The sequence below is a fragment of the Carassius auratus genome, chromosome 18 (assembly GCF_003368295.1).
Source record: "Carassius auratus strain Wakin chromosome 18, ASM336829v1, whole genome shotgun sequence".
NCBI lineage: Eukaryota > Metazoa > Chordata > Actinopteri > Cypriniformes > Cyprinidae > Carassius > Carassius auratus.
In genome coordinates, this window is record NC_039260.1 from 10,057,960 (window position 1) to 10,072,384 (window position 14,425).

A 14,425-nucleotide genomic window follows, 5' to 3' on the forward strand; every position below is an offset into this window, starting at 1 on the left:
ATTAAGCATACTGTATTTACCAGATGAACAGTACCATATTATATTTAGGTTTGTTAAGGATAGTTTGATTTAGGGATAGTTCACCCAAAAATGAAATTTCTGTCATTAATTACTTCACCCTCATGTCGTTCCAAACCCGTAAGACTTTCGTTCATCTTCGAAACACAAATTAAGATATTTTAAATGAAATCTGAGAGCTTTTTGACCCTGCAGAGACAGCAACGCATCAATAAGTTTAAGGTCCAGAAAGGTAATAAGGATCGTTAAAATATCATTATCACTATCACTAAAATAATCCATGTGACATCATTGTTCAACCATAATTTTATGAAGCTATGAGAATATTTACTGTGCCAAAGAAAACTAATATAATAACTTTATTCAGCAATTTCCTCTTTTCCGTGTCAGATTGTGATGGTTCCTTTCACGTACCACAACACATAACGCCAGGCCCTGTGTCAGCAGCCTCACATGCGAAGAGAAGAAATTGTGGAATAAATTTGCTCTTTTTGTTTTCTTTGTGCACAAAAATTATTCTCGTAGCTTCATAACATTACGCTTGAACCACTGATGTCACATGGACTATTTTAATGATGTCTTTACTTCTTTTCAGGGCCCTGAACATGTCAGTTTCGTTTCTTTCTATACAAGGTCAGAAAGCTCTTGGATTTCATAAAAAATATCTTAATTTGTGTTCCGAAGATGAACAAAGGTCTTACGGGTCAGAGCGACATGTGGGTGCGTAATTAATGACAGAATTTTCATTTTTGGGTAAACTATCCCTTTAAGGCCATGCCTTCTTTAAGTTCTTGATTTCCTCTCTGTATCACCACTGACATTCAGATGCTTGTATTTGTAGGATTACATCCACAGACTCATATGTGTGACTGAACGTGAAAAGTTTGAAGTTCCTATTCGTGCAATTGGGCCCCGTGCAATCTTGGACTTCCCAGATAGTCTGCATTTCCAAGGTTGTCCAGTTAAGTTCTTGTCCCAGAGAACTCTGCTTGTGCGGAACGTAGGAAATTGTGAGGCTAAATTCCAGCTCAGCACGTGTAGGTAAGAGAGGCATGTCAGTACAGATTTTTAGACATTGTGTTGTACAGATAATTTTGATCTGTGACTGACACTTTCTTTTTTAAGATTGCTTTTATTAATGGTGTATATGTTCCCCACAGCCCATTTTCCATAGAACCGTCCATAGGAACTCTTGATGTTGGTCAAAGCATGCAAGTTACCATTGAGTTCTTACCTAAAACCACAGGGGATCACAGCCAGGTTTTGCTGCTGCACTACCATTCAGGTATTTACTGCTAATTACATAACGACCATCTGCTCTTCCCACAAACTGTCACTGTGACACAGGTACTGATTTCCACATTCAATCGCCAGCAAGTGTAAGTTATCTTATTATTAACCTTCACTGTTAATGTAAGTTTGTACATCTGTACATTACTTTTCTCAAGGTTTTGTGGAAGTTCATGTATTATTCTTTAGGTGTTTTTTTTAAATAGTTATTTGAAATTTACTTGAAATTCGAGACCTCTCTGACCCTCCGTAGACAGTAAGGGAGCACGATCAAGGCACAGAAAGTAGCAAGGACATCCGTAAAATATTTGTGTTACATTCCTCGTGTTCTCTGTTTGAACTAGTTTTCTGTCTCGCCTTGATTGTGTAATGTTGTTCAGGTGTGTCAGGTCATTATTCCCAATTATCCTCATTAAAGTTCTCCGTCGCCATGGCTTGTTGAAGTGCTGCAAAGTGCTCTTCCGCCATACATTATAGTTATAATTTTTTATCCGCTTAGAAAATCGCCATATTTTATTTTGTGTCATCATACTTACTCATGTAACTACTCATGTAACCTACTTTAAATAGGGAAAACATGGAAGTGTTTGGTGGCTTGTAAATTCCTCCCTGTTTGGATCCCAAGGAATGAGTTATGCTAAGCTAAACTCTAACATAGTGGTCACGTGTGCTTCAGTATGTGTAATAAATTAAACCTCGCATCTGCGCCATTCATTAACAGAGTCACGCAGAACATGAAGGATTCATATTTAAATCGCCTTTTGTGGCTTAATAGTTACAGATACTAGTCCATATCGTGTAAGTGTAATTACCTACTTGTGATTAATTTATTCAAAATTTAACCAATTTCGTGACATTGTGTGTTAAACTGTGCATTCCATTTTTATGACTGGATTCAGCGATTCTGTCTGTGTTTCCTGCATCACGGAAATCATAGGGCCTTAATCATGTAAAGAACGCATACTCATACTGACACATGTGCGTGTTAGGTTAGCAGCAGATATGCATGCTTTGTTTACATGATGTGGAAGGGTGCGCATACGTCATGATACTGTCTCCGTAATGGTGGCACATAACTGCAGACCGGATGAGGAGAACTGTTGAATAAAGTTGTTATTTTTGTTTTCTTTCCACACAAAAAAGTATTCTCATAGCTTCAAAAATTTACGGTTGAGCCCCTGATTTCACATGGACTATTTTATCAATGTCATTGCTACGTTTCTGTGCCTTGATTGTGGTAGTTCCCTTTCTGTCTGTGAAGGGTAAGAAAACTATTTTTAATTTTGGAATGCATAAAAATAGGATCAATATGAGGTATATATAATGCTTGTTTTTGTTTTGTTTTTTTGAACAGGCAAACTTGTGAAATTACTTAAATTTCCACTTGTGGGCTGTGCTTTAAACTCTCAAGCTCTCAGATCTATGATATTAGTCATTTGCAGATTTTTACTAATGATATTTCACATAACACAATAGTTGATTTGTTGTTAGGATTATTTCAGTGCATTAGTCTTAATTTTAATGCTGAATCACTGTTTTATCTGAATCAGCTGTAGGCATTATTCATAGGCAAGATGGAGCAAAGAAATGTTTAAATAAAGTTAATGTGCATGGGTAAGAGGGTGTGTTTAAACTGAAATGCCAGTATGTGCATGAATTATTGTCTGTGTGAACGTGCATATTTCAACATATAATTGAGCATGTGTTTTAGGTATGTGTGTGTGTGGTTTTTGCAGGAGCACTGCCTGTCTCAATGAATAAACACACAGGTCTGCTGAAGGCCATTGGCATTAACATTTGAATATGTGCTCTGCTCTAAAAATACTACTTTGCACCCATCGGGGAGTATCATTTTTAATTTAGTGCCTGATCCTGTCTCCTCCTCATTTATGTTTAACATGAAGCTGCTTTGGAGCATGTCTTCATTGGTTTCGTTCTGGGGTTGGCAGAAACATCTCCTTGCAGTCCCAGTTGCCTCTCAGAGAAGCACACAGACCTGTCTCAAGTCTCCAAAGGTGCTCTATATATACAGTATATAGGGAAAACACTAATTCTATTCTATAACACTATTCTGCTCTGAAGGTGTGATGTTTATGTGAAATAGTTCGCCCTAAAAATGAACATTTCCCGAAAATGTACTCACTACCTCAGGTTGTTTATTCATCAGAACAGATCTTGAGAAATTTAGAATTACATCACTAGCTTTTCAATGGATCCTATACAGTGGATGGGTGCTGTCAGAATGAGAGTTCAAACAGCTGATAAAATATCTTGTGAAGTGAAAAGCTATGTTTGTAATAAAGAAATTAATCATTAAGGCATATTTGTCCAAAATTCAAGTGCATAATCCATGATGATTCTTTCAGTAAAAAGGTCATCCTCAGTTGTTCTCTCACATCAAAATCACAGACATATTTGTTTTTAACCGTTTTAAACAGCCTTTTGCTTTGCAAGGCGTTATCTGATGGACTAGAGTTGTGTGGGTTGCTTGTGGATTAATGTAATGTTTTATAAGCAGTTTGAACTCTTATTCTGACAATTTTGTTGGATATTTTAAATGTTTTTGTCTTTACCATTGATTTAAAGAGTAGAGTGTGTTTAGTTTGGTTAGTTTGTCAGATATGATGTTGTTTGTTGCTTCAATGAACATAGATGTGCTGATGTAAATGCAGTGACAAAACTATAAATGTATATCTAAAATTGAGATATGTATAAACTGTATAAACATTTGCCTTTAAAAAATTAAGTAAAAACAAAATGCACTCAGCTGAAATTTAAAGGTTAATGTCAGTGTTACTTATTGACAACCAGGTTTTATATGAACAACTTGTGCAATCTGGGGCTGTGCCTTTAACTACACTGTTTTGACTGTCCATGAATAATGGACTACAAAGCTAAAGAGAAACTGAAATCCATGTAGTCCCTCTGCAACCATACTGCGTTTAATTACCAATAGCTGGAAGTGAGTGGAGACACTATCTTCTCTAAGCAACACAGGCAAGGATGAGTTACTTAATCTGTCCTATATATTCAAATGCCTCCCAGCTGTTTGGCTTCTTATCCAGGCTGCAGAATTTGCCCATTGACTTCTAAAATATGCATAAAGAGCCAAAAAGCCCCAGGAAGCAGCTGCAGCAGTCGGGCAGAGGGGATTCTACACACTAGTTCACACTCAGTGTGACTCTTTCTTATACAGTGAACGCTATTTCCTTTTAAGGGATGCTTGGGATTCTTCAAAGGATATCCCTCCCATCAGACATTTATGGCTGTAAATAGTGAATGCATGCTTGGAACTTCAGTATGAGGAGTTTGTTTGTGGTACCACACGTATCTCATTTCTTATATTTCCATTAGCAATTGCAGTGCAGCACATTACCCGTGGCTTGTTTGCTATTAACGGCATTCATATAGAAACAAAATCTCATTACCGTGGCATTCAGAGACAAGAGATGCAGAGGGAGCTGTAAGTATCTAGGTCTGTTTAAATGGCAAAATCGAGGTGAGGAGAGCTAATGAAAAAAAAAAAAAAAAAACGGCATTATATTTGCGAATGAAAACATGGTGCACCAAAGCAAAACATGGGTCACGGGTTGCCTGTTCCATTCTGTCTATGGTATATCAATCTCTCTCCTTTCCTCCCCTGTTCAATAGTCTGTCGTCTGCTCAGACAGGGTTACACAACGCTTACAAAATATGTCACGGAAATAAATAAGATAATTACTGCTGTACACTGAACGAATCACTAGAATGCGTTGTGCTGTTGTAAGAATGCATGCTAACAGCTTCCTCGGAACGGCTAAAGAATCAGTTGCTGTTGTTAGGATAATTGTTTTTCTTTTATTTATGCATATTTTGTTCCGTGTAGTCTAATTAATGTTTGGCATAGGTTAATTGAAGTAGGAATGCCTGTTGTTACTCAAGAGGTCCAAAAGCAAATCGCTGTTTTCTATTCTATGTTTTGGTCATCTCAGATTTATTTATTTTTTGTCTGGAGGGCCAAATGTGTATCCTGTAGTCTACATGATGATATAAGTAGACTGCTTTCTTCCTCAAGGAGAATTCCCTCATCTTGACAGGGTTTTTAGAGTGCACTTAAGAGTGAGCTGATGAAGACATCACACACACGCACACACTCTGCAGCACTATGAAAGCTTTCCTCATTTCCCATTCTTCTCCCCTCCCCTCGCTTCTGAACAGCTCCCACAATCCCTCAGCCTGATGGCGGATGCAGTGTCCCATCAAAGAAACAATTTCCTTCACTCTTTTTTTTCTCTCTTAAAGCTTCATGCATAGAGACAGAGGTTAAATGTCTCTGGCTCATTTGTGTAAAGTGATATCTATGGCAAATTAATCAGTGGAGAGAGGATGAAAGGGTGAAACTGGGATGGAGCTAAGAAAAGAAAGAAACCACAGGGCACAACCTGACTTCTACGGGTATCATCTTCAGGATCTTATTGATAATTATGTCGGTTTATTTCTTCTCCCAATGTTTTTTTTCTCTCTCTGCCTGTCTTTTTATCTTTCTTGCACACCCTCTGTCTGTCTTTTCCTTTCGTAAGTCTTTATTTTTTTCCCTTTCGTCTCTTTCCAAACTGAAGCACAAATGCAAATACTTCTGGTACTTCATATGTGCTGCTGCAGTTTCAATGGCTTGTCTAAAATGTGCATGGAGTAAGAGCAGTACTTCTGTTAGGACACATGCTTGCTTAACTGAAGCAGCCACTATGGAGAAAATGCTCCAGGCTTTAGTTTCCTTAATCACACTCATTAGTTTTTACTGAAAAGCACAGGAAAACATTTATTCAACGCATAGTATTACATATTACAAAGCAGCTCTGAACTCCACAATATTTGTGGTATCTGGCACCAGGACATTAGCCGCAGATCCTTTAAGTCCAGAAAGTAGTGGCATCCGTGAATTGGATTTGTTGGTCCAGCACCTCCATTAGATAGATGCTCTCTCAGATTGAGATCTGGAGAATATGGAGGCCAAGTCAACATTTTGTACTCTTTGACATGTTCTCAAACCATTCATTTTTTCAGTGTGGCAGGGAGCATTATCCATGTAGGGGTGTACTGTATGTGGTCTGCAACCATCTTTACGTAGGTGGTATGTGTCCAAGTAACATTCACATGAATGCCAAGACCCAAGGTTCCCAGCATAACACTGTCCAGAGCATTGCCTCTTTTGACTTGTTTCTTCTAATAGCACATCCTGCTGCCATCTTTTCTTCAGGTGAATGATGCACATGCACCTAGCAACCACCTAATATGAAAGAAAACATAACTCATTTGAACAGGTTACCCTCTTTCCATTGCTTCATGGTCCAATTCTGAGGTTCATGTGCCCATTGTAGTCGCTTTTGGCAGTGGACAGGGGTCAACATGGGTACTCTGACCAGTCTGTGGCTATGCAGTGTTGTTTTTAATGATAAGGTGTGTAATTTAAATGGTAAATGGCATAAATGGGCATTGCAATCAAATATCTAATTTCAGCATGCAATATCGCCCCAATGCTGATAAAACAAATATTTTTCAATAACCAATATGATATTGATACATCCTTATTTATCAACATATTTGTGTTACTTTTGCATAAGTTGTTCTCTTCCCAGCATCCATGGCAGCCTTATTAGGGAGTGTACTGGATCAGTGTGCATTGAAGATAGTCTGTGTATTTTGAAGACCTGCTTGTTCAAAAAAACAAATAGGTTAGGGGTTAATTATGTGCAGTACACCTGATACTTTGAAAGTCTCGATGGGATGGGATGGGATGAAGAGGTGTGGGTCATGCCTTAACAATCTGAAAAGCCTCTGGTGATCTGTCTGTTTTTGTCCAAGAGCTATGGCCCCTGCAGAATAGAGTCTTCAGAGAGAGATCTATGTTGAGAAAAATAAAAGTATTCTCTCTAGAATGTGTGCAAGAGTTACAAATGGTGTACATATACGCACACACAAAAAACAGGTGTGAACTCATGCACATACATGCATGCATGTAATATGTCATTGTCGAGTGAAATAGTGCATGCACTAGTGACATTTGGGCATTGAAGCTTGCTAAGACAACCAATAAATGTGGCAGCTGAAATTTGTTTCTCTACAATATCCATCACTTTGGTTTGGCTTTGTTTACTTGAGGAATTGTCTCATATTATTGCACCCCTCCTGCCCAGATCTGTATTTGTCAGTCAGCAAAATCTTATTACATATTCCAAATGCTATATATCCAGAGCAGAAGAAGAGTGCCCAAGATCAATGTTTACCTGGTATATATCATTTTATAGTGAAAATGATTGCTGTTTATATCTGTTTTTTTTTTCTTTTTAATTTTTTTTTGTGGGTGCACGAGTAAGTGCGCTGACATCATGGACAAGGCAGGGTTGTGATAGTCTACTAAGCATGAAGCGCCTGCTTTGAATGTAGCCAAACTAGTAAAACAAATAAAAATATAGGTAAATATATGCAAGTCAGCTGTACTTGATTTGAGCTCTTGTTTTGAATTTTACTTGTGTTTGCTGCTGATTGGTTTTTGGTGATGTCATGTGATTGCATTTCACTGGGGATCTCTTATCCTGATGGAATTTCAGGTTCACAGTCACTGCAGCACAACAGCACCACCATGGTTACAATAAAAGAACACACTTCTATTTGTGTACATTTAGCACCACCACTATTGTGATTAAAACAATCGCAGCTCAAGTCATTTAATTGTCTAATTTTAAAGCTTTATGTTTGCTGGAAAGTTAATGGGGACTTTTTTTATTATTCACTATTTCACAAATGTATACCTTCTCCAAGGGTATTATTCTTAGAAAACGGTTCCATTGGTACCCCATTTGTGTACTCATGTTTCACTACTCACTCTGTATAACAAAACACATTAATGCATTAATGTAATGTATTGTATAGATATATCTCTGTTTAGTCTGTAATGAAAACCTTGTTACAGTATCTTATAAATTATACATTTAAGCTAAAATGTCATACTTTTAATGTATGTGTAGACATGCAGATTTAAAAAATATTTTCATTGTCAATTGATTAAATGGCCATCAAGTCTTTTTCAGTACATCATTCATTGGCCTCATTAAGTTAAATAAAATATTACTTTTTATTTCAAATAACATGGTATGATGAAATTATATTTGCTATATATATATATATATATATATATATATATATATATATATATATATATAATACTTTTTATTTATTTATTTATTTATTTTGCTTTCAGTGAAGTCAACCCTATAACATGTTATTGCCAAGATTCATGTTCGTTGCAGTGGATTTTATTGCATATGCATTTGTAAGAGTTTTCCTTTCAGACACAAAATGTATAGGTTGAGAGTATTTAAATGAATCATACAACGTGGTTTACTAACATTTGCGGTAGTTAATTTTATAGGTATTTGCACCATTATTTAACGCCCAAATTAAGCATGCCTTAACACATTTTGCACTTGACATGGCTCCGATAGTTGCTCATTTGCACTGCTTCTTGGTAGATTGTGTTTTGGATTATGCATTATGGAAAAGAGCTGGTTTGATCTGTGTTCCTTAATTTGCACATTGTCAGTAGATCACTTGCAGAATGTTCCACTTCCATTGCAGCTTTAAGGGGATTGTGGTCTCACGCCAGTTTGCCCTGTTTTGTACATATGTAACTAAAATATATTTTTATAGGAGAAATTTAATGGATAGGTTTAAGAGAATTACCACCAATAGACGAGAGTTGCATATTCACAATCTTTGGTTGATGTTGTGTCTGTTATTCTTGTGTTAACAGTGTACTGTCTTCATATACAAACCTTTTACTTTGATATATATGTAAACCTTATGACTCTTTGTAGGAGAAGACATCCGAATCAGCCTTTATGGAGAGTCTGCAGATATAAATGTTGGATTGGACAAGAGCAATGTGATGGTGGAGAAAACCTACATATCCTTGGCTAGCTACGAGAAAGTGGCAATAGTGAACAAGAGTGATTCTATTGTGCATTACCAGTGGAAAAATTTTGCAACTGAAGATGAAGAGGAATTGAACAAATTAAGGTTTGACTAGTTGACCTCTATCAGCTTTAAGTCTTACATCTTGTCAACACCGGACACAACAGTTGTCGTGCTGCAACTCTAAAGTCTGTCTACACTGGACGCGACAAAGCGACCACTGAAAATCTTTTGAAATTTGTGTCAATACATCATAAATAGAGCACAGCAGTTTTCTGTCAGGGATTTGTTGCGCCACGCCGCATCCAGTGGAGACAGCATCACTGATTATAGAGTTTTATAGTTCTATATAATTAAAGTTTTCCAAGTACACGTTTGAAAATATGAAATCTTTGGAAATCTTAGTTGCATTTTGAGAGACAAGTGAAAGTCATTTTCTGTGTTAAGGAATCATGACAGAATTTAATGATTATTTTTAATTACCTGTTCTTTTAATATTATGAATGTTTAGGTATGTCTTTGCCTCTGTCAGATTTTCTCTCTCTCTGTTGTTTTCTTTCTTGTTTTGTAGGCTTTCTTCAGAGCTGCATCAAGATGAGGATGATGAAATGGAGCAGTTTCTGACAGAAAACACTGATCCTTCTTTGCGAGCTCGTCTTTCAGTGTTTTCCCATAGCCTCCAAGAGGGGCTCATGCAAACTCAGCAGCAGCTTTTGTCTTTGATTGACCAGGACATCATCATGAGGCCCATGGTGTGTTGTTCACAACTAGACACATGACATGCATTAGTATTTTAGATTTCACTTTCCCCAATGCAATATTACATAACCAGCAATTAAATCTGAAACTTAGGATGTCCTCGTACCGTATAACCATATGCCTAAACATATGGTGGAAACCAAACTTAGACATCACTCAACTCAGCCAAGCAATTTAAATGATACTGAGCTTGTTTTTAATTAGCCAGAAGGATTTGTTATGTAGGTGAGAGTTAAATATGATGTATTTTACTAGATGGTAGTTCTGATTCTGAATGAGTAGTTTTTTAGTTTGACTAATAACCTTTTATTGTGTCTGATTTTATTCCTTTGTACTACATTCTGCATTGGTTATCGTATTGGTTTTGTGCTGGGTATCTGCAGTAGCTGCAGAATGTATGCAATGGTGCCAGCTGATTATGACAGATCTGCGTCTAGGAAGTCCAGCTCAGCACTTTGTTCTTTTCCAAATGGCCAATCACATAACCTTCAAAAGACACATCCAACAGTGTTCGGTGTTAATTCTGCCACCTCACTGTGACTTTGAGCCTCTTAAAGGCATATACAGATGTACTGCTGATTTCGTTTTCCTCTGCATCTCACGATGTCCTTTATTTTTATGTGCATTTTATTTAAGACAGAACAAGGTAATAGGATGGATACTATTGAAAATGATTCCAATTATCCTCTGCTTTTTTTTTTTAAATCCACTCTTACCTTGTCTGCTCATGCAAATGCAGCTTTTTCAAACCAGGACTATGCAGGCTTAGACAAGATAGACAAGAGACAATGCAAAACAAAACAGATCGGTATCCCCTCTGCTTGGATGTGAGCATCTGTTTACATGCAGTAGAGCTTAATCGCACCTGCTCCGTCAACACTGTCAAGCATTGCCTGGTGACATAACATGCTGTTTGTTCACTAGTGATTTAGCCAAGACTTTTATCCAATGTAATTGGAAGGCCAGCCCCACTGGAGCACCTTAATTGTAAGTGGCTTGCTCAAGATCGCAGTGGTGATAGGAGACCACTGTATCTCCCAAGTTTATTGATGCATCACCTGCTGGGATTATACCTGTGAAGTTTAGGTTCACAGGTCTGGCTGTTTGGTTTTCACCATTATGTATGTGTTTACCGTCTCAGGGAGTAGTGTGGAGGTTTTTGGTCACTTTTTCCACATAATTTCTCCCACAATGACACACTACTAAAAACTAAAACTATTAAACCATTTTTGGTAAATGAAATAATAAAAAATGATTTTATATTTAATTTGTAAAATATACATTTGAAATGTATTGGAATATTAATAAGTTATTTTAAATTTTAAAAATATTTTACAAATATTACTCTTATTACTACATTTTTTGATTAATGCAGCCCTGGTGAGCATAAGAGATTTCTTTCCAAGACATAAAAAAAATACTTTTAAAGGTTACAGCACAAAGACTGTATACAGGCTTTACATTGCAGTTATACAACAAATAACATCTGTTTAAATGAATCAAAATCAATTTGTAATGACTGTGGTATAATTATGGCTTCTCTCTGCTGATTTGACTGCTTTGTGTACAGAAGGGAGAAATCTGGCCCAACAGCACTGCAGAGGTGAACATCATCTTCAAACCACAGGAAGCCAGGATCTACCAACAGACTGTTTACTGTGAAATCACTGGTACTTACAGTAGCATCATGATAACAGATGTCATGTTAAAATAAATAGCTTTTTGCTGTTGCAACTATGCTCATGCATGTTTGTATTGTTTTCTAACAATGCATTAGTATATTTGCATGTGGTTGCTTAGGCCCATCTGCAGATTTGCATTTATTTGCATGTTTGACTAAGGTCTTAACAATATTCTGGTTGCTTGGATTAGTATTGACCTAGAAAGTCAGACTGTTGATATTGTAGCCAGTGAAATTTCACAGCCTGTTTCATTATGCTAACCTGTCCTTTTTTGTTTTCTCATTTGAATGCTCTGTACTTACACAGGTCGTGAATCTCGGTTGCCACTATGCATACATGCAGAGGGTGTAGGCCCAAAGCTGCAGTTCAACTTTGACTTTCTAGACATGGGTAACATTGTCATTGGCTCACAACAGAGCTATAAGGTACAACTGAAGAAATCCATGTAGCTAAAAAACTAAATTTGAGATTAAATTACATTGCATCCCATTAAATCCTGTATTTAATCATTATTATTCGGTAATTGAGCAGCTGCATGACACTAAAGGTGCAAAATTGGTCTATTCTGACATTAAACTAAACTAATTAAATATTTTATATTGGCGTAAATAAGTGCTACAGCTGAATGCAGTTTGTTAGTGTTATTGTCCCCTTTCTAACCTTCAACACAGTCTAAAAGACAAAACTGCTTAGTGTTACCTCTTCCGGATCATTACACGAACTGAAGCATGCAGCCGTGGTGGGAGAAAAAAATATTGATGTAACAGAAGAACCCTTCAGAAAATTGATTTGCTGTGAAGCCATAGCAAGCAGGATCTCACATCAAATTTAATCAGGATGTTGCTGACAATCTGCCAAGTGTAGCATGGACTCAACAGCAGTTTTAATAGAATAATAAAAGGCCCTTATTATTACTGAGTCTTGAAATAGACCGGTGTTTGGCTCAGTTTGAATGCACTCAATTATGTAAACATTGTGGCTTTCCAATTCCTTTTGTTATTTGGGCTTGCATGATCCCAGTAATATAATTGTCCCGAAAGTTTTGGATTGTTTGTTTGAATCTGATTTGTCTCTGTGGGCCTCTTTTTGAGGTAGTATCCAAGTGTATGATTAAACACCGGAAACTGATCCCACCGGTGAAAGAAAGAAACAATTGGAAGTCTGTGCAGGGTAATACAGACCCTCTTTCTTTTGTGTTATCTCTGTCTGTTTTCTCTTCCTCTTAGCTGCTTCTGACTAACAAGGGACTGATAAAGGGTGCGTATAAACTAGTGAAGCCCAGTACAGTGTTGGGTCTTTGCTTTTCCTTCAACCCCTCTGAAGGCGTGATCCCACCAGGAGCCTACAAAACACTGGAGGTCCACTTCTCTTCTGACAAACTGGGTGTCTTCTCTGAGGAGTTACACTTCAGTGTGGTGGGAAACCCTGAGCCTGTAATTGTCACATTCAGGTAAACCTCTTGGATTAACCCTTTAACTACTGTATGAACATGGCCTAATCAATGCTCATAGTTAAGGCCAAGACAACTATTCATTTTTTATTTTTGACTAATTAATATTTATGTTATTTTAATATGTATTTATTTATATTCCATTCTAAAAGTAAGATAGTCAATTATGTATTTAGTTGTTAGTAATTTCTAAATGTGTTCATTCTGCTGTCCATGAAGAAAACCATTCATATTCATATTTAAAACCTACATGAAATTGCTCCCTGATGGAAATATTTAAATATATATAGTTTTAGGCATTTTAATCATCATCTTATCAGACAAGACACTTGTTTTTCTTCATGCTAGACACTACCGCTTTATCAAATTCTGCCATGAATGAATTATTATCTAAACATTCGAGAAAGTCAAATGTCTTGCTTGGTATCTGTTAAATGAACTTCTTTTGACTTTAATTGCTAATTTTCCACAACACTAGAACATTTCCTGCCAATCCCCATTCCTTTCCATCGTTATGTGCTAATGGCAGTTTTAAAACATTAACCCAACCGTGAAAAATGATAGATTGCCTGTCACATTCATACACATTCCACCCTGGTAGGGAACATACTATTAAAATATCACAGTAAAACCTTTTTTGTTACTTTGTGTCCATTAAAGAAAGTTTCTTGAGTGTGTGAAGTGTGAATGTAATCCAAATGTACTCGTCGTTGTCTTTGTCATGTGACCTACCAGTGTCAGTTGGTTGCTTCAATCCCATTTACAAATTCTGTCAAATAAAGTGTCGATTGGATCCATATTTTGGAATCTAGCCGGAAGTTCTAGGTCCTCCAAATACTGTTTTATGAATACTGTGATTTTGGAAATGTCTGTATTATTATTTTTACATACTTTTTTCACCGGAATGCCCAAGTATTGCTTAAACTTAGCCAGAGTTGTTTTTTAGTGCAATGAAGATATCCTTTGCCTGATGCAAGGCTTACCCCATATTTTACTTCCCTTCCTTTAATCAATTGCCTCTTATGACCATTAGCAAAACCACCAATGTTTCTCCTTCACTCTTCATTGTTTTAATCATTAGCTTATGTCTGATTAAATGAATCTATATAGGCTGAACCTTAATTAAATGAACGAAGCAGAGCTCTGCTGAAATCTTTCAAACAAACTAGCACAAGTCACTTCCCCCTTGATTAAGATGGATTACCACTGAAAGTGCTGAATGTAGACATTCCAAAACAACCTTGACAAACTACAAATGACTGCCTTGTCATTTCAA

General features: G+C 36.8%; 1 protein-coding gene across 1 annotated transcript in view; it reads left to right on the forward strand.

Annotated features, from left to right (window-relative positions):
- Positions 1-14,425, forward strand: part of hydin (HYDIN axonemal central pair apparatus protein) — a 53,917-nt gene that overhangs the window by 6,782 nt on the left and 32,710 nt on the right. Inside the window, exons 5-11 of the mRNA XM_026287542.1 lie at positions 860-1,059; positions 1,179-1,303; positions 9,162-9,363; positions 9,830-10,010; positions 11,588-11,687; positions 12,006-12,124; positions 12,926-13,149. Of these exons, the coding sequence (XP_026143327.1) occupies positions 860-1,059; positions 1,179-1,303; positions 9,162-9,363; positions 9,830-10,010; positions 11,588-11,687; positions 12,006-12,124; positions 12,926-13,149 (1,151 nt within the window). The remainder of the gene's footprint in view (positions 1-859; positions 1,060-1,178; positions 1,304-9,161; positions 9,364-9,829; positions 10,011-11,587; positions 11,688-12,005; positions 12,125-12,925; positions 13,150-14,425) is intronic.